Raw genomic sequence first — 20,141 nt, 5'->3', positions numbered from 1 at the left:
CCATCTTAAAAAAGGTAGTTATCCACACATCCTATTGCAGCTGTTTTTGTACTTGCAAAATATATGCAGCTATGCAATGGCTGCTGTTTAATAGAAGTGAAGTTATCCCTCACAAACCTCAGTGTGCAGAATCTCCATCTTGTCGTCCTGTTCAACTCTGAGCTGTACTTTCTCCTGTCTGAGTCCCTCCAGCGTCTCCTGCAGCTGATCTCTCTCCTGAGTGAGAGAGGTCACTCTGCAGAGCAGCTTCTCCAGCTCATCTGTGGAACTGTGAGTGCTGTCCTCTTTCTCGGCACGTAGACTGTCTCTTTCTGCTTCAGTGTACTCCAATTTGTCAGTTAAAATTCTCATCTGTTATGAAAGAAAAAATTCAAAGTATCATTGAAAGATCTATTCAATTCCACACATCCTATTGCAGCCGTTTTTGTACTTGCAAAATATATGCAGCTATGCAATGGCTGCTGTTTAATAGAAGTGAAGTTATCCCTCACAAACCTCAGTGTGCAGAATCTCCATCTTGTCGTCCTGTTCAACTCTGAGCTGTACTTTCTCCTGTCTGAGTCCCTCCAGCGTCTCCTGCAGCTGATCTCTCTCCTGAGTGAGAGAGGTCACTCTGCAGAGCAGCTTCTCCAGCTCATCTGTGGAACTGTGAGTGCTGTCCTCTTTCTCGGCACGTAGACTGTCTCTTTCTGCTTCAGTGTACTCCAATTTGTCAGTTAAAATTCTCATCTGTTATGAAAGAAAAAATTCAAAGTATCATTGAAAGATCTATTCAATTCCACACATCCTATTGCAGCCGTTTTTGTACTTGCAAAATATATGCAGCTATGCAATGACTGCTGTTTAATAGAAGTGAAGTTATCCCTCACAAACCTCAGTGTGCAGAATCTCCATCTTGTCGTCCTGTTCAACTCTGAGCTGTACTTTCTCCTGTCTGAGTCCCTCCAGCGTCTCCTGCAGCTGATCTCTCTCCTGAGTGAGAGAGGTCACTCTGCAGAGCAGCTTCTCCAGCTCATCTGTGGAACTGTGAGTGCTGTCCTCTTTCTCGGCACGTAGACTGTCTCTTTCTGCTTCAGTGTACTCCAATTTGTCAGTTAAAATTCTCATCTGTTATGAAAGAAAAAATTCAAAGTATCATTGAAAGATCTATTCAATTCCACACATCCTATTTGCAGCCGTTTTTGTACTTGCAAAATATATGCAGCTATGCAATGACTGCTGTTTAATAGAAGTGAAGTTATCCCTCACAAACCTCAGTGTGCAGAATCTCCATCTTGTCGTCCTGTTCAACTCTGAGCTGTACTTTCTCCTGTCTGAGTCCCTCCAGCGTCTCCTGCAGCTGATCTCTCTCCTGAGTGAGAGAGGTCACTCTGCAGAGCAGCTTCTCCAGCTCATCTGTGGAACTGTGAGTGCTGTCCTCTTTCTCGGCACGTAGACTGTCTCTTTCTGCTTCAGTGTACTCCAATTTGTCAGTTAAAATTCTCATCTGTTATGAAAGAAAAAATTCAAAGTATCATTGAAAGATCTATTCAATTCCACACATCCTATTGCAGCCGTTTTTGTACTTGCAAAATATATGCAGCTATGCAATGACTGCTGTTTAATAGAAGTGAAGTTATCCCTCACAAACCTCAGTGTGCAGAATCTCCATCTTGTCGTCCTGTTCAACTCTGAGCTGTACTTTCTCCTGTCTGAGTCCCTCCAGCGTCTCCTGCAGCTGATCTCTCTCCTGAGTGAGAGAGGTCACTCTGCAGAGCAGCTTCTCCAGCTCATCTGTGGAACTGTGAGTGCTGTCCTCTTTCTCGGCACGTAGACTGTCTCTTTCTGCTTCAGTGTACTCCAATTTGTCAGTTAAAATTCTCATCTGTTATGAAAGAAAAAATTCAAAGTATCATTGAAAGATCTATTCAATTCCACACATCCTATTTGCAGCCGTTTTTGTACTTGCAAAATATATGCAGCTATGCAATGACTGCTGTTTAATAGAAGTGAAGTTATCCCTCACAAACCTCAGTGTGCAGAATCTCCATCTTGTCGTCCTGTTCAACTCTGAGCTGTTCTTTCTCATGTCTGAGTCCCTCCAGCGTCTCCTGCAGCTGATCTCTCTCCTGAGTGAGAGAGGTCACCCTGCAGAGCAGCTTCTCCAGCTCATCTGTGGAGCTGTGAGTGCTGTCCTCTTTCTCGGCACGTAGACTGTCTCTTTCTGCTTCAGTGTACTCCAATTTATCAGTTAAAATTCTCATCTGTTATGAAGGAAAAAATTCAAAGTATCATTGAAAGATCTATTCAATTCCATCTTAAAAGGTAGTTATCCACACATCCTATTGCAGCCGTTTTTGTACTTGCAAAATATATGCAGCTATGCAATGGCTGCTGTTTAATAGAAGTGAAGTTATCCCTCACAAACCTCAGTGTGCAGAATCTCCATCTTGTCGTCCTGTTCAACTCTGAGCTGTACTTTCTCCTGTCTGAGTCCCTCCAGCGTCTCCTGCAGCTGATCTCTCTCCTGAGTGAGAGAGGTCACTCTGCAGAGCAGCTTCTCCAGCTCATCTATGGAGCTGTGAGTGCTGTCCTCTTTCTCGGCACGTAGACTGTCTCTTTCTGCTTCAGTGTACTCCAATTTATCTGTTAAAATTCTCATCTGTTATGAAAGAAAAAGTTCAAAATATTTAATTCAATCTTAAAAGGTAGTTATCCACACATTCAATTGCAGCTGTTTTGTACTTGCAAAATATATAACTGTATGACTGCTGTGATCCAGGTCCCCACCCTGAACACAGCTATATGTTTTTACTGAGTGATTCACAGAGCATCGCCTACTGGACACAGGATATTAGCCCAATACATAAACTGTTTGATTTTGACTTGATTTTACGACATAATAAGAAGTAACTAAATGAAAATTACAAATATAACTATGGTTCTATGAATCGAGAGAGACTGCCAGAGGCAGTGCTTAAAGCACCGAATACGCGCAGTTCAAGTGTGTATACCAACAAAGTCGCCTGTGACCCCTGGATGAAACAAGTCAACAAAGTCTTTCCTCACTCAAGGATTCCAAGTGACAGAATGCTTTGGTGGTCATTCGAGATTCTTAGAACCGTAGTCACATTCATAAATTTAATTCTATTTCATCCCTGCTGACCACCAGAGGTGGTGCTTATGCCAGCAAAGTCACAATGAATCTGGATCACAGACTTCAATGAGTTGAAATGGAGGATTCTGGTAACAGGACCACACCCAGAGGGTTAACCCTGCAAACATTATGGTGGTTGAGGTCTGAGGGGGACAGCACCTTAGGGAGGAATGCAACGGGAGGTCTGCATAGTGCATCTAATACAAGAAGTTCCCATTCTGTGGTTCTCTGAGTTCTTGGAGGATGTAACTTCCAAGCCCCTTTCAAGAAAAGGGAAACCAGACTGTGGCTCCCAACAGTGCCATTGTTGAATCTATCATGTCGGCATGACATTGCTGCTACACATATACCTTTAGAGCAGAAGACTGGCCTTTGTCCTGGAGGGACTGCGGGAAATCAAAAATAATACTCGAGGAGCAATGCACTCACCTCACCGCGACCCATAGACCAATTAGAGAATTTCCACCTGTTGTCATACTGGAGATGAGTGCATTCATAGTGTGTCTGACAAAGTCCACACAACTGCTCAATAGCAGCTCGGGTCCTCCAGCAACCAAATCCAAAGGCATCAGAGGCTGGGATACTAGATGCAGCCTCCTAGTTGCAACAAGAGATCCTTCCTGTCTGGGAGGCGCAATAGTGTGCTGTAACAGTCTGTGTAGCACAGGGAAACCATGTCCGCCTTGACCAGAAGAGGCTCACCAAAAGAATCTTGTGACCCTTCTGAAGTACTGGTTGAAGCAGAGGAACCTGTGGGAAGGCATAGAGAAGAACCTCTGGCCAAGACCACGGCATCCTGGCCTCGAAGACTGTTTGTTTCCTCTAAGGAAGCTTTTGACGTGAAAAGGAATTTGCCAAGTAGGTCTGATTTATATTGCTCGTAGCCTGAGCAGGCATGGTGCTGCCGACATCAGAAGATCCTTTGACACCTGCAGCAGCTGTGCAGACTTGGTCCCGCCCTGATGGTTTATATGGAATATGATTGAAGCGTTGTCTGACCGTATATATTTGTTTCTTAGGTAAAGAAAGGAAGTGCTTGAGAGCAAGGTGTCTGCTTGTAGCTCTAGCACATTGATGTGTTCGGCACGGTCTTCCACAAACTACTGTCAGTGAGCAAACCTGCTCTGCCACACTGAACCCCATCCCGAGGGCAGACATCTGTAGTGATGGTTTCTCTGCAAGATGGGATGGAGCCCTTAGGAACGCTGCTGGCATGTTTGCCTTGTCCCTCCATGGGGCCAAGTGTAGGTTTTCAACCACCTCTGCAGGGGGCGCAGTGATAGTAAGCCCAGCAAGACAACAGCTGAAACAAATGTTATTTTGCCCAACAGGAATGCAACATATTGCAGCAGTGTTCCTTTTTGAAAAAGAGGCAAAAGGTGTAGGATGTCATCCACATGTTGAGGGGACAGACAGACTTTAATAATTACCATTTTCAATGCCAATCAAAGGTTGTGGTCTGCAATGGTTCTAGGCTATTCTTTTCCATGTTTATCTTCAGTCGTAGGTGGGCCATATGGGAAAAAAGACAGTGTCTTGGGACACCTGAGCCTGTGATGGCGCACATATTAGCCAGTCGTCTAAGTAAAGCAGGACTTTCATACCCATGGAATGCAGAGGTACAAGGGCCGCTGCCAGCAGCAGCAGCAGCAACACCCTGAACTGCCAGTGGTGGCCCCCCGACAGGCAAAGTGCAGAAACTGCTGGTGCTGTTGGCAATGGGGATGTTTTATAATCTGTAAAACTTCTGTAGCATGTGGAAGGGCATGGCCTTCAGAAAATTGTTGAGTTCCTTAAAATCCAAGATTTGACGAAATTCAGCCGTTTTTGTCACAAAGAAGTAGGCCAAATAGGATCCTTTGGGATGCACTAGAGGATCTACAGCCAGTGCCAGAGCTCTTGTTGGGTTTCTGATTAGTTATTTGATCTGCCTGGCGTCAGAATTGAAGCTTATGTCTGAAGCATGAGCAGCATTTGAGCTGCTGATGGGCCAGCATAATGTGTGCTAAGGAGTTACTGATGTGACCAGCCTGCACCCCACCATCATAGGGTCTCGTATGGAGGTTGTCTCTAACCCAACACTGAGGTGAGGGGCATCTGGCGCTGTGACACAGAGCCTCATTAGGAAACACAATGAGGAATGCAATTGCAGGTTCAATAGTAGGCATGTGGTCCAGGCCAACTCTTGCTGCTTCATGCATGGCTCGGCCATCGGTCTGCAGGCGGGAACAAGCCCTACTATCTCCCCAGGTCGCTTGTAGCACCCTTAGCTAGTGCTTGGAGTGAGGAACACCAATGACAGCGGGCGTAAGTCTAAAGAGGGCTCTAGAATAAATTGATTCTGCTGGCTGTGGTATGTTCAGCCCCAGGCACAAAGTGGCATGCATGGAACATGAGACCTGATGACAAACCTTTAATGCTTAAACATTTCTTTCCTCACTTTACAAAATTGACACACGGTCAAACCATGTGTCAAAATTGGTTCACCAAAGGTTTTTCAGTCTATGAGCAGAAGTTTTGTTGATCATGTATGGTTTGTGCAACACATAACGCAGGTAAAACCAAAACAATCACACATGCTGCACACCCACCACCAGACAGACCATTTGAACATTTAATGATGGCTTTTCATTGAACTGTCACCAGCAGAAGGAAAGAAACACTGCTTAGTGAGACTACTGTGAGATGGTTTTTGGGTCTTAAAATCCCAAATGTATCTTCTTGTGGATATCAACACTTGGTTAAAAATTGGTTAAAAAGTTAAAATAATGAACCTTTAATTTCCCCCTCTCTCTATGTATGTGTTTGTATATATTATTAAGTGAAGATCTTTGAGCTTGTTTCATGTTATAAAAGAAGCTTACATAATCAAAGTAATTAAGTATTATTGTCATTATGCAGATGCCCCATACTATCCATAGCCATACTAAAAAAAAAAAAAAACAAAAAAAAAAAAAAAAAACTAACCAGTTCTTCATTTTCTTGGAGGGCAGACTTCAACTGGCTCACCTCTTCCTTGGTTGTCTCCGGATGCCTCTCCAGCTGTTGGATCTGAAACACAATATCGGGATTCAACAAGATTTGAGCATTATTCACATTTCCATGTAAAGTGTATTGTAATGGCATGGATACACTGATCTGACTTGTAGAAGCTGGTGAGCCTCCTGCTCTTCTTTAAGTGACAGTGGTTCAGAGCTCACCAGCTGTTGTAACTGTCACTGCATGTACACGATAGAAAACAGTCCTCACACCTGGAACAAACTGAGGTTTTTTTTTTTTTTTGTTTGTTTTTACACACCACTCCTTTTCTAATTTTGATAATGTTTATTAAGGTTTGTGATATTTTATTACTTGGAAAATTATTATTGCTCCACAGATGAATTCAACAGGAAAGCAATGAGGGATCTGTGGTTATCCCACAAAACAGCACTACCTATGTTCATATGCACAAAATTTCTTCAATATTATTAAAATTCATATTAGAGCTTTATTGTTTACATGGACCCTTAAAAAAATTGATCTGATCATGATGTGCGTTTACAGGCATCTCATGTTTAAACAAAATAAGTGATTTTGACATGTGCAGAGTTGTCTGACATTTAGGAAGCAGTAGAAGAAGCTACTTCCAATGTAAACAAAAACATCACTTTGTGAATTTTCTTTTTTCTTCAGGCCGTACTTTTGCTTTGGCTTCAACAATTTCAAGTTGTTTTTTTTTATATTTCCAGTAACGTATTTGTATCTGATACAGACCAGTTCTTTCCAACTCCTGCCATGTCTTCCGCTAGCTGTAGTAATATCCTGTAGTATCTAAGTGAGTAGGGTTGGGTCAGAATCTTCAGATTTGCGTGTTTAAATTAAGCATTTTTATTCCGGTCAGACTTCTAATCCAGTTACTTGTGACTATGTAAACCTTGTTACTATTGTCCAAGTTTTTGCGCATGACTCAATTCACATACTAATATGGGAGTGTTCAACTGGAAATTTGATTTATGCCGCTAATAAACTTTGCTAATCTGATTTTTGCATTTGGCAGTTCAAAATTTGAAGAAACCATTTTTTCAGTACATCAAGTCCCCAGCATTTGAAGACAGGACCAAATTTTTGCAACATGTTTAAGCTGTGGGAGTCTGGGAGTAATTGGGCAGTAAGTGTCTTATCTTCTGCCATTTTGTTTGATAATGGTATGGGTAACAGAACAAATTTCTGAGATTGGATTTTGGTTTTTTTATCCACTCTTACTCATGCATCAAGAACCTCTTACGCGTGTTTGCTTCTCCTCCAGCTGTGCCCTCATCTCATTCAAGGTGCCATCCTGGTTGGTCGATTGTGCTGTTACCAGCTGCCTGATTTGCGCCTTCTGTTTTTGGTTCTTCTCCAGCGCTGTCCTTAGCGCTTCCTGGTTCTCAATCATCTGTTTGATAAAGAACACTTTCTGTACAGCTCAACACAGCTAACAGATCTGCATTTTACTTTTTGGTTAGGTGCAGCCCTTGCAATAACTCACCATCTCCACATTTTCCTGCAGATCCAATTTCAATTGGTCCCTCTCAGCAGTGAGAGAAGCAAGAGCAGAGAGCAGCTTCTCTACCTCCTCTGCACAGCCCTCTGCTCTGGCATTTAGCAGAGTGTCCTTTTCACCTCGAACACACTCAAGCTCCTGCAACAAATTCTGTCTCTGTAAATAGGAAGATTTCCAACGGTAATCAGAACAGCGACAAGGATGTTCAAATGGCTTAAGAACTCACAAAAACGAGTGGCTTTCTGCAAACTAAAGCAGAAAGGTAGAGAGAAAGAAAGAAAGAAGAAAAAAAAAAAAAGCAGCTCATATTAAGTGATGTTTTTTTCATGTGTGAGAGAACATGGGCAGCATCTGCCACTCACCAGCAATATCCAAGATGTTATTTATGGTTTTAATGCATTTGGTACATGTATAGTCTTCATATTGATATCATATTAGGGCCCGACCGATTTATCAGTGAACCGATTAAATCGGCCGATTATAGTAATCGGCCAAAATTCGCCGATTGTCTCTGATATTTTCATAAATAAAATGCAGGGAATAAGACTTAGTTTTACTTTGAAAAGATTCTCCCCCTTAAAAATATCCACCGACAGTAGGCTATTTATCCTGTAGAGGGCGCACCGACCTCATGAAAAACACCATCCACTATCCACCTCACAGTACAGCTGAGTGACTGATCTGGAGTAGGTATATATGTGGTACATTACTGAGATGATCAGTCTGTCTTCCTGTCGGCGTGAAGAGCAGTTGGATGGTTGTCATGTTAACATGCTTGATTTAGCAATAAAAAAGGATTCGAATTTAGTTTTCTGCCTTTAATTCTTGGTAGAAGTGGGTGAAAGGCTCAAAAGCAGCCATTTGTAAAAAAAAAAAAAAAAAAAGAAAAAAGTATATATATATATATATATATATATATATATATATATATATATATATATATATATATATATATAGTTTTACTTTCTAAAAAAAAATAAAATAAAATAATAATAATAATAGGCCGATTATCGGATCCCCCCCCCCCCCCCCCACGTAAACAGAAAATGCATTTTTAAAATTACGTTTTGTTTTTAAAAGGAAAAAAAAATAAAAATCCAACCCTACATGGCTCTGTATGCAAGCAGTTTCATACAGTTCCCTGTAGGTTTTAACATAAATTAACTTGTATAGCACACCATTAGAAAGCTGAGTTTAATTTCTCTAGCCAAACCCAGGCCTGTTTACGGCCACACCTGTTCTCAATCAAGAAAATCACTTACAGTAAATAGGACCTGCCTGACAAAGTGAAGTAGACCAAAAGATTGCCAAAAGCTAGACATTGTACTGAGATCCAAAGAAATTCAGGAACAAATGAGGAACAAAGTCACTAAGATCCATCAGTATGGAAAAGGTTAAAGCCATTTCTAAAGCTTTGGGACTCCAGTGAACCACAGTGAGAGCCATTATCCACAAATGGCAAAAACATTGAGCAGTGGTGAACATTCCCAGGAGTGGGTGGCTGAACGAGAAGTCACAAAATATCCTACAACAACATCCAAATAACTGCAGGCCAGAGTTTTACGATGAAAACCACTGCTGAGTAAAAAGGACATAAAAGGTTCATCTCAGTTTTGCCAGAAAACATCTTGATGATCCAAGACTTTTTGGAAAATACTCTGTGGACTGACCAGAAAAAAGTTTAACTTTTTGGAAGGCGTGTGTCCCATTACATATGGCATAAAAGTCACAGCATCTCACAAACGGACAAACATACCAATAGTAAAATATGGTGGTGATAGTGTGATCGTCTGGGGCTGTTTTGTTGCTTAAAGACTTGGACGGCTTGTGGTAAATGGAACCATTAATTCTGCTGTCCTCCAAAAAAACCTGAAGGAGAGTGTCCGGCCATCTGTTCCTGACCTCGGAAGCACACTTGGGTTCTGCAGCAGGACAATGCCTCAAAACACACCAGCAAGTCCACCTTTGAATGGCTTAAGAAAAACAAAATGAAGACTGGAGTAGTCTAGTCAAAGTCCTGACCTGAATCTGATTGAGATGCTGTGGCATGACCTTAAAAAAGCAGTTCATGCTCAAAAAGTGGCTGAATGGCTGAATGACAACAATTCTGCGAAGATAAGTGGGCCTAAATTCCTCCACAGTGCTGTAAATGACTCACTGTCAGTTATCACAAACGCTTGATTGCTGTTGGTGCTGCTGAGGGTGGCCCGACCACTTATTAGTTTTAGGGGGCAATGACTTTCCCCCCCCCCACACAGGGCCATGTAGGTTTGGATTTTTTTTTTTTTTTTTTCATAAAAATATGTTCTACAATGGTTAACCACCTATCGAATAAGACTGTGGTGTACTCAGTTTCTTATTTGAGCTGGTGCAGTTAATGTTTGTCTCAAATTTCAAACTGCAGCTGGATGCAACTGATAAAATAAGCTTCATGTGTCACATGCAGTTATACATGGCATGATGACCAGTGAAATGTGTTTTTGCAAGTGCTACCAGCAAAAACAATGCACACAAATAAAATAAGTAACTATAGAAATAATAGAACATACAATGAAGTTAAAATAGTGCAAAAATTTCAGCAAATTTTTATGTATCCATTGAGTCTGACAGGTATATTCTTATATTCTACTTAGGATCTAGAATTGAGCAGGTAGATGGCTTGAGGCAAGAGCCTCTTCTTGTTGGCTCTGTTGAAGAATAATTCATCTGAGTGAAACACTTTACACTGAAATTTATGATAGCAGAGGCTTTGGTGGCTCAAAAGGGGACAGTCCACACAGTAAATATTTTTTAACTGGCACCCCTGCACACTGCTGCACCACACGCCCATGATGCTAAATGTCTTTACATGGTTAATGAAAAGAAAAGAAACAAGAAACAAACAACCAGGACCTAATTTCTCCTCACACAGGATTTCAGAAAATACAGCATCCATTATCGATACTTACTTTTAGGTCTCTCTCTCCAACACTAGCAATGAGCTGCCTCCTCTCAGAATCCGAGCATTCCAGGTCTGACTGAAGTGGCTCCAGCTGCTGTGTAACATCAGCACATTGATGACTTAGCTCCTTCTCCCTCTGAGCAGCAGCACCAAGGTTCGTTTGGATTTTCAGGATCTCATCCTGGGACAACTGCTGTGCCTCCTCCTGACACCGAGTGTGGGGCAACAGTTGACTGTCCCTCTGAGTCTGGACATGACACAACTCCTCACTCAACTTACAAACCTGAGGTAATCATCATGTCAAAACTGTAATGTTCTCTGCTATATGATAGTACCCTTTGAAGAGGACTGACCTGCTTCATCAAGTTGTCCACCTTATTTGGAAGTGAAGTCAGCTCCTCCAGTTGTGCTCTAAGGGCTCCCTCTGCTTCACGACTTGCTGTCAGCTGTTTCTTCAGACAGGACACTGTTCTATCAAGCTCCACACTATTGATGAGATCTGATGACAGAGAACCTTAACTCCTGCTGATATGTGCCGTGAAATGAACAATGTGGTCGACAGAGTTAAATAACTTACTTTTTGGGACTTTTCCATCAAGCAGAGCAGTTAGCTTGGTGTTCTCTTCTAACATGCTGTTCAGCTCTTTTTGGAGGTCACTTTGCATCTTTCTGTTGCGTGTCTTTTCTGTCTCCAGTTGACAGTGCAAGCTATTCAGCTCTGCCTCAATCTTGTCACGGTTGGCAGTGAGTGTCACCTGGAAGTGATAAATTCCACATAAGAAGATGCAGATATTGGTCTTGGTGTCAACAGTAGGGCAATAAGAAACCAGCAACAAATCCCAAACAACTGACCATGTACCTCATGCATCACCATTGCACTTGAGGATGGTATGAAAGCACCAGACTACACAAAGACCATTCTCAGGGATCAATTTGTGTGTGTGTGTGTGTGTGTGTGTGTGTGTGTGTGTGTGTGTGTGTGTGTGTGTGTGTGTGTGTGTGTGTGTGTGTGTGTGTATATATATATATATATATATATATATATATATATATATATCTATCTATCTATCTATCTATCTGGTGTAGTCTGGTGGATACAGGTACTTTCCTTCCTGAAGTTAAATGTCCCAACATTTGAACTGTTCCCTCCCCCTCTGTTAATGAACAGCTGCTGCAGTATGATACACTTGTGTTATCAAAATTATTAAAATGAACCCTGACCAGTTTTATGAAAATAAAGTCTAGTTGCTCTAATGTTTTATTTGGTTTAAGGGTTAACTAACATTCATTTCATCAAGAGCCATGTTCTGACTGCGCAAGACTGCCCACTCCTTCTTGGTGTCTCTCGTGATTCCCTCTGCATCGTCCAGAGAGCGCCGGAGCTTTGCCACCTCTTGCACCAGGTCCTTGCCACTCTGGAGGCAGACAATGTAACAAGAGTAAGGCTGCTGGATGATAGGTTACCTGCTTCAACACAATCAGATGTTAAATTCTGAGTGACATCACTTGACATTCTCTATCTCACTGCTCTAAGAAACCTCATGATTGGAACCTGTTGAGAACCTGGCAGTTGAGTTGGTTTCAGAATAATCAGTAATAAAAATGTGTATTTTATTCTAGTTATTGTATACAACTCTTATTAAACTACACTTTATGTAATTACATAAAGTATACTCTTATTTATCCAAATCTAACCCTAACCCTCCTGTAATGTGTTTACACGGTATAGCACAATACATTAGTAAGTTGGTGAAAACAAGTGCAGGACACAAAATAGTAATCTGTCTCAATATAAGGTAACGTTTTTCTGGTATATTTTTATGAAGAAACAAAAATAATCAAACCTAACAAAAAAATAGATGAAAAGTTTATTAAAAACTCAAAAACAAAGTACTCAAATGTTTGTTATAAACAAGAAACCTCTGCTTTGAACCCAAAAAGGATCTGAGTTTAGATCTTCATTAGTCCACAGTCAAATAAGAAGTGCCTGTGTAGCTGAGGGTACTTGAAAAGCTGCCTAAGAAACGGTGCAGATGAAGCAGCATTAAAGATGCTGTTGACTGAAGTGAAGACATTTAGAATCTGAGCTGGCACAGCTCTTTTACCTCAAACGGGTACAGTTTCTCTAAATGGTGCTTTAGGAAGTTCAACAAGTTCAAATGACCTTTCTTTCTGCTGTCCATTTCTTATTGTTGTAGTGTCATGAACTTCCAGAGATGTCAGTAAAACACTTATGTCAGGATTTGATTTTAAGCCAATGTAAACACGCACACAAATGCTGCCTCTGGAACTGAAAATGTTGGCTTCTGTGTCATTGTATGGATGGTTTCTGCACATTTATGATATTTAAAGGCGACAACCTGACATACCACACTTTGAAGTTCCTCTGCAAATTCAGTTTTCCTCTTCAGGTCATCAGACATACTTTCTATCATGTTCTAATAAACAAAACATGTTTTAGGACATTTTCAAAGGTTCACAGAGTTTTAGTTTATTAGAATCTCAGCAAGAATATTTTAAAGTTTCTGAATGTGTTCTGTATGGTTTAATATTAACTATTCAACATGAAACAACACATTTGTGATTTATGTCCAAATTGATGCAGACAGGTGGGAAGGTAACATCACTATCACTCAGAGGACCAAACATTGCTTCATATGTGGCAAACGTGTACTGACCTGCAGTTCCTGGCAGCGGAGCTCAGATGCGTCTTTTATCATCTTCAAGCTCAATATTTCATTCTTCAACTGGTTCTGTAAGATCATACCAACACATTCATTATAATTTGGAGTAAAAAAAAAAAACTAATGTATTTAAATACACAAAACCAACTGCAGAATATATAACTCTTCACAATCAGTACAAAATTAATAAATTCACCTCCTGCTCCATCCTGCACTCCTCCTCCAAGGATCTGAACTCATCCAGTGCCCTGTTTTCCTCCAGTTCTTTTTGCAGATAAGATTTCTCTTTCTCCAGAATCTCAGTTTGCTCTATGAATATGCCCAGCTCCTGCTTCAGGTAATCTCGTTCAGCAGCTACCATCTCCTGAAACATTTCACCAGCTTCATTTACAGGTTCCTCACAGAAACTTCAATTATAGCTCATTCTTTTATGATTTCAATAATTCTCTTCTATGTGACTCCAAATGAGGAGTGACTGGTGGATGAACCACCTGTGTTACACTAGTATCTCTGAACTAATGTCATGGGCAATGCAATGCATGACCCTGATTTATTCACACACAATTTCTGAATAAAACTAAACATACATAAAATAGGTTAGCTAGCTGTGATATTAGTATTGATATTAGTAGCTGTAGTATTTCACAGCAGGTGTTCTCCATTACCTTTTCTGAAGCTAGAGTTTCACACAAGTGGATGGTTTCTGCAAACTCTCTGCTCATCTGGAAAACAAGATATAAAGTTTAGTCCTGAGACAAGCCAACACAGCAAAGTCAAAACAACTTAAAGTCAATCAATACTACTTATGTAAGCCATTGAGGATTGCTCCTATGGCAGATAAGGAGCAGATGCATCACACCTGTTCAGCTTCAGTACGAGCATGTCTCTGGTCCTCTAATTGTCTCTCAAGGTCTGTAACTCTCAACTGCAACATCTCCACCTCCTTTATAGTCCCAATCTTCTGCTGAGCAGCCGTCTGTTTCTGCAGCTCCAGTTCTGCTACCCTCGTCTCTGTTGTCTCCATCTTCTCCAAGGCTTCCCGTTTCTGCTGGGTCGCTGTTTGCAACTGGAGCTGCAGCTCTGCCACTCTACAATCTAATGCTTGTACTTTGGTCATGGCCTCCTCTTTCTGTTGACTCTCCATTTCCAGCTTGAGCTCTAGTTCAGAAACTTTCCCTGTAAGCACATGCATCTGATCTGGAGAAGCAGTGTCTTTGGGACTGGCAGAGATAAAAACACAAAGATGTATGTCAACAGCTGAGTGCAAAAGGAAGACAGGACTGTGAATTGCAAGTGAATTCCTGGGGATTAAATCCTTTGGAATGTACATGATAACACTAGCCATATTTTTACATTACTTTCTCACTGACTGTTGCTGTGCGTTAATGTAACATAGGAAAACAAAGCTGGGATATTCAAGGTATTACATTTGCTGTTAATTTTAATTATAATTTAGCAGAAAGTTTCACCTTTCACGAAAATTTCTAACTGTTACAGAGCTATGACTCATCTCCAAGTCATCCATCAACTCTTCAGGAATCTCCCAGTGAGAGTCGAAGTCCTCATCCTCTACTAAGAGAAAGCAATTAAGAGAGAGTGCAGCCCATGTATGTAATGGGAATTATGTCATTTACGATTTGCTGAATGTATTTCTTACCTTCAGTCATCTCCATCAAACAGGAGGGGTCAGCTTTCCTCTTCCGAGTGAAAGACTCTGCAAAGCTGTCAGATGGTTCACTCTCACAGTTAGATGGGTGGGCAAGTCTGAGCAGCTTTCCTCCCCATGTCATTCTGCGCTTCGGCATCTTAAAATAAAATCACCATGAGTGTGAAAATGAAGAGAAAGCTGTTGTAAAGCCACACCTGCATTTTCTTAATTCAATACTTTTTTGAGAGGAACCAGGTTAGAGCTGGTGACAAGTAGTTTGGTCAGGTTTTTGATCCGGTCCTCTTGTTCTCTCTGGAGTTGGTCCTTCTCCTGGAGAAGCTGGGAGAGAACCTCCTTCTCTGTGGCTGTGGTCTGTGTGATGGAAGAAACCTGCAGAAGGCCAACCTCAGGTTTAGTGCTGCTATGATGGAATTGAGGAAAATTTTATTAAGAGTTGCACCCCTTACTTCATAAAGCCGTCGCTTGAGATCAACAATTTCATTGCGATATCTTTTAAGCAGGGCCCCGTCATCAGACACCTCTGTCACATGGGGGTCATTCTTCATTTTCTTTGCAGTGCTGGCAAACTAATAAAGACACAATTTGTGAATCATCATCTTATTTGATCAATTTTTGTATTCACTCAAATATACAGTAACTGTTTTGAATGTTGAAAGCAACTGCAAAAGTACCATTGTATTTTTAACATGACACAATTGAAGGTTAAAGTATGAAGAGTGTCAGAGGTCCACTGACCTGTAGAGTGCTGAGGGTCTCATCTAGGGCGTTAGGCGTAATAGTACAGATGATGAGCGTTTTAGCATTTCCACCCAGGGAGTTCTGCAGGATACGGGTTAATTTACTATCTCTGTAGTTGACGAAACCCCTGAAGAGAGAGACTGAGTCAGCATAGTATCATGGAATTTAATCAGTCGAGTTGTTGACTTTTTTAAAAATTGGTTTTCTTTCAGTTCATTATTTTCCTTCATGTTAACAAAAACATAAAAAAAAAAAAAAAAAAAAAAAAGAGAGCTGGAGATTCAATTGACAAGTGGACCCCACAAGGGCCTTGACCCAATCCATTATAATAATAATAACAACAACAACAACAATCATCATCAGTACTGTTCCCTTCTTGTGGATTGAGACATGAGTGTCAATTCCTGGATGTTTTAATGGTATCATTTAGATTATACCAAAGGAAGCATTTTTTTGTAACGCCCACTCACTCACTTTTGGCCTTCGTCTGTCAGTTTCTTGATCACTTGGCCGAGTGTGAAAAGACTGCGATTGATATTACAGCCTTCTTTGAATCGTGCCCCTTAGATAAAACACAAAAACAAATTCATATCCACAAATATACACTGTGGTGTACACACATTTAATACCACAATAGGACCAGATCTTTTGCTGCATTCATTACACATTCAGTCCAATAATGCCTTACCTTCAGTTCCCGTTTGACTTGCTCTCTCAGATCCAGCTAGATCAACTAAATTCTACAAGAGCAGCCAGTGAATAAATGATTACAAGACAAACTGACACAGACAGCAAGATTCAAAGCCAAGATAACAGGAAAATACAAAATAAAAAAAATAAAAAAAAGAAACAACTTACCAAATGAGACACAATAATTGCCCCATCTGCATTTTCACCTGATGCTGGATCGCTTCTCTCTCGACTCTCCAGGATCTAAAGAACACACAATTGTGTTCCAGATATCCCCTGAACTCTACACATTACTGAATATTGTTACTTTTCTTACCATTCGGAAAATGGTGTGTGAGCGGCTGCTTCGTTGGTTCATTTTTGTTTTTCCATAGTGGCGGTTTTCTACAAAAGACAGTTTGTTGCAATAGTTATGTTAGTTGTCAAAGAGTATCACTCTCACATCAGATAATAACCTCAAAGCTTACTTTCTCCTTTCCGAATCCAGACCAGGGCCTGTGCAGAGGATGTAACCAGTTCCTCCGTCAGGTCAGCTACATAGACACTTTTCTACACAATGACAATAAAGAAAAAACCATGACATGACGACATAAACATGACAGTACATATTCACATTTTCTGCTTAAGTACTATCCAAAAAAATTTTTCTAGTCAGCTTGCACCGGAAGAATCTTTTAAATCAAATCAAATTTATTTATCTAGCACTAAATAACAAAAAAGTTACATCAAGAGCAGGTCTCAACATATAAGAGCAAGCACTTGGCAACTGTACCAAGAAAAAATTCCTTTCAGAGGCAGAAAAAAAAAAAAAAAAAAAAACTCAGGCAGAACCGGGTTCAGGGAGGGTAACCATTTGCCTTGACTGGTTGGATTTAGAGAGGGAGGGATGGGGGGCAGTTAGAAGCAGAGGCAGTGAGAGCAAGCATGAAGGAGAGGATGGGGAACTTGGTAGAGGGATGAGGGATGAGGAAGTCACCTATTGAAAGGAGTTTTCAATTCCATTTAGAGTTTCTGATCCACATAAGATTTACATATTGTCACCTTCCTAAAATAATGGCCAAAGTCTTTTTTTATTTGTTTAGACAAAATGATTTTTTGCCAAAAATAAATAAATAAATAAATAAATCAATCAATCATCAACTCACGATGCTGGGCACCTCTGGTAAAATTGTCGACATCCTCAGTGGAACAGATCATGTGATTCTACCCCTGTAGTATAATAGTCTATGTCAAGAATGTGATTTAGGCCTTGGTTTTTTTGTGGTGTCTGAAAAAATTAATTTAGCCATTATTTTAAGAGGGTGTCTATGTAAAACTTTCCAAGGGCTTAGAAAAGTCATATATAGTTACATTTGTCTGAAGTCATAAATGAGTGCACAGAGTTCAAATGATTAGTCCATCTTTGAATCTGGTAAGTAGTTCCACTAATATACCCTAACTGCGCAACACAGGCTTTTTATTAAACGTGTTTCTCTGCAGAAAACACAGATGGCAGAATTAGCACAATTTCTCTGTGTATTTTTACAACTTTACTTTGAAGCTACTAATTAATATGCAAAATAGTTTTTTATTTCATATCTGAAAATACAGCAACATGCAAAACCATTCATGTAGCTTCTGCTCACTAGCCAGCACAAACTGTCACTTAAAATAACTTTATTGGTGGCAACTAAGAGCTGCACACTTAATTGAAATTTAAGAATTGCATTAGGGCCAAGTACAATGTCCAAATCACAAGAACTGGGGAAACCTGTTTTTTTTTTTCCACTTTTCAATAAGAGTCTTCAATAATGCAGATTAAATAAGCTAAGCAATCAAATTAAAACATGAAGCTCAACTGTATCAAAGTTATGTTATCTCCGGAGATCTAAACTGGATGCATTTTCATTATTTCAAACACCAACATGTTGAACATGTTGAAAAGTAACTCAAAAAAAAATGTATTAGTGATTCAGATTTGTAAAATATTCAACTGCAAACCTACATTGATGGTCTCCCGGACTTCGAGTGGCCTCCTCTTCCAGCTGTCAACCAGCAGATCACTCACGGTCTCATTGTATATTTCCATGTACGACACCCTGAGGAGAAACTCCTTTTTTGGACACTAAAGGCAAAAAAAAATGGTTTGGGTTAGGAAAGTCAGAGATTGCACAACACACTGAAGCCATGCATGTGATTTAATTTTTACATTTTTAATAGTTTGGAAGACATCTTCCACTGCGAGAGGCATCACTCCTGGAACATGGTCACCGCCCATCATAGTGAAAGTCTTTCCTGAAGAAGTCTGCCCGTATGCAAATATTGTTCCTGTGAATAAGACACAAGCAGCAAACTTTACGAGCATCAAAACATATGGCACCACAGATACAGGTATCACTATATTTAATTTCCATTACAAACCATTGTATCCTTCAACACTGGAGACAACCAAAGGTTTTGCAATATCCTGGTACAACTGATTGGTTGTTTCTTCAGCAGTGAAGACTCGGTCTGCGAGGAAATGGAATGTTGATATATAGAACATTTCTATTATTTAAACTAAATGCCTGAATGAATCACAGTATGCAGTAAGCCTGTAGATGCTGAAAGAACATACCAAAACTAAAACTCTTGGTAGAATTGCCATCCTCAAGTTGATAAACTGATTTCTTATCAGCTTTCCAAAAATGCTGGTGAGGCTCTGCATTCTCTGATGTAGCACTTTCTTCCCTGTAAGGAGTACATGCATTCAGTATGTATGCTGAAACATTAACAAACGGTTGGTGCTGTTCGGTCAGGTAAACGTGTGGCTGAACTGAGCAAATGATAGACGAAAGCTTAAAAAAAAAAAAAAAAGTATTACTAAAGACATTATTATTTATTAAATCCAACATTACTTTCAAGTTATCTTAGATGACTATGTAACAGAGTCCCAGGGTCTAATTCACTTTAATTTTGATTATTTAATGTTACTTATATGTAAGAGGAAGTTAACATCAGTGAGACTCAGTGGGGCTCCGGAGAGCTAAACACTGGTGCTAAACGGCGCCATCATTGCGCTCTTTACACTGTTCCTGTCTGACACATCCCATCGTTCATAGGAAGAAGCAAATACGCACAACCACAAAGAGTATTAAGGGTTGTATATTTTGTTAAGTATCATCCAGACACAAATGAAGAGTTAAAAGAAGAGTTAAACGGCTGAACGGAAATATATCCTGTCAAGCTCATGGCTCGAGCTTGATTGACTTAACGTTGGAGGCGCAAAAAAAATAAATAAAACGGTTTTACTAATGGGCCTATTAACACACACGTTATTGTTTACTAAAAAGAAAGAAAAACACTGTCAAATTTAAGCTAGCTGACTGATACTGATTAAAGTTAACCCTAAGTGAGTAAGCGTAAGCTTCTGGTAAAATAACGCTGGCTCCTGTTGCAGACCAACTGCTCAAACTTACCTCGCAATGAGCGGACGGACTCGAATACAAACACTCACGGCTGATTCTTCGGTCATTTTTTCCGAGAAATTTGCCGGAACAAAGATTGTTTAAAAAAAAAAAAAAATTAACAGATTTTCATTAAAACCAACAGGCTTAACAATCCCACTGAGTTGATGTGGTCACCAAAGCCTTCGCTAGGTTTAAAACTGTGCCACTTAGTTTTGATTGGTTTACGTCATCAAAAGACCGTTCCATTACAAAGATGGAGGTGAAAGGATGCTGGGATATCTTTTGGGTGTGATTGTGCCTGTGAAAATTATATAAACGAAATCTGTAATATGA

The 20,141-nt window shown here is 40.3% G+C and overlaps 1 protein-coding gene across 5 annotated transcripts in view; it reads right to left on the bottom strand.

Annotated features, from left to right (window-relative positions):
• The window catches only part of cenpe (centromere protein E), a 29,630-nt gene extending 9,695 nt beyond the window's left edge, over nt 1-19,935 (bottom strand). For 2 of the 5 annotated variants that reach the window (XM_029497161.1, XM_029497165.1), the window contains exons 1-34: nt 19,818-19,935; nt 18,977-19,089; nt 18,781-18,870; nt 18,569-18,687; nt 18,365-18,484; nt 16,848-16,929; nt 16,697-16,764; nt 16,549-16,623; nt 16,379-16,430; nt 16,165-16,252; nt 15,688-15,817; nt 15,399-15,518; nt 15,169-15,321; nt 14,941-15,088; nt 14,753-14,855; nt 14,143-14,503; nt 13,949-14,005; nt 13,480-13,647; nt 13,278-13,352; nt 12,969-13,037; nt 11,883-12,014; nt 11,177-11,354; nt 10,953-11,098; nt 10,607-10,846; nt 7,644-7,814; nt 7,401-7,550; nt 6,104-6,187; nt 2,408-2,641; nt 2,010-2,243; nt 1,631-1,864; nt 1,253-1,486; nt 874-1,107; nt 496-729; nt 118-351 (exon numbers count right to left, since the gene is read on the bottom strand). In XM_029497161.1, the coding sequence (XP_029353021.1) occupies nt 118-351; nt 496-729; nt 874-1,107; nt 1,253-1,486; nt 1,631-1,864; nt 2,010-2,243; nt 2,408-2,641; nt 6,104-6,187; nt 7,401-7,550; nt 7,644-7,814; nt 10,607-10,846; nt 10,953-11,098; nt 11,177-11,354; nt 11,883-12,014; nt 12,969-13,037; nt 13,278-13,352; nt 13,480-13,647; nt 13,949-14,005; nt 14,143-14,503; nt 14,753-14,855; nt 14,941-15,088; nt 15,169-15,321; nt 15,399-15,518; nt 15,688-15,817; nt 16,165-16,252; nt 16,379-16,430; nt 16,549-16,623; nt 16,697-16,764; nt 16,848-16,929; nt 18,365-18,484; nt 18,569-18,687; nt 18,781-18,870; nt 18,977-19,089; nt 19,818-19,873 (4,986 nt within the window). In that variant the 5' untranslated portion in view covers nt 19,874-19,935. The remainder of the gene's footprint in view (nt 1-117; nt 352-495; nt 730-873; nt 1,108-1,252; nt 1,487-1,630; nt 1,865-2,009; nt 2,244-2,407; nt 2,642-6,103; nt 6,188-7,400; nt 7,551-7,643; nt 7,815-10,606; nt 10,847-10,952; nt 11,099-11,176; nt 11,355-11,882; nt 12,015-12,968; nt 13,038-13,277; nt 13,353-13,479; nt 13,648-13,948; nt 14,006-14,142; nt 14,504-14,752; nt 14,856-14,940; nt 15,089-15,168; nt 15,322-15,398; nt 15,519-15,687; nt 15,818-16,164; nt 16,253-16,378; nt 16,431-16,548; nt 16,624-16,696; nt 16,765-16,847; nt 16,930-18,364; nt 18,485-18,568; nt 18,688-18,780; nt 18,871-18,976; nt 19,090-19,817) is intronic. The other 3 variants (XM_029497164.1, XM_029497163.1, XM_029497162.1) reach the window with 3 other exon arrangements.
• Between the last annotated feature and the right edge of the window lie 206 nt (nt 19,936-20,141).

This window comes from Echeneis naucrates, chromosome 24 (genome assembly GCF_900963305.1).
Source record: "Echeneis naucrates chromosome 24, fEcheNa1.1, whole genome shotgun sequence".
Lineage (NCBI taxonomy): Eukaryota > Metazoa > Chordata > Actinopteri > Carangiformes > Echeneidae > Echeneis > Echeneis naucrates.
Note: the sequence above shows the minus strand (reverse complement) of the source record. Positions and strands in the feature narration are given on the sequence as shown.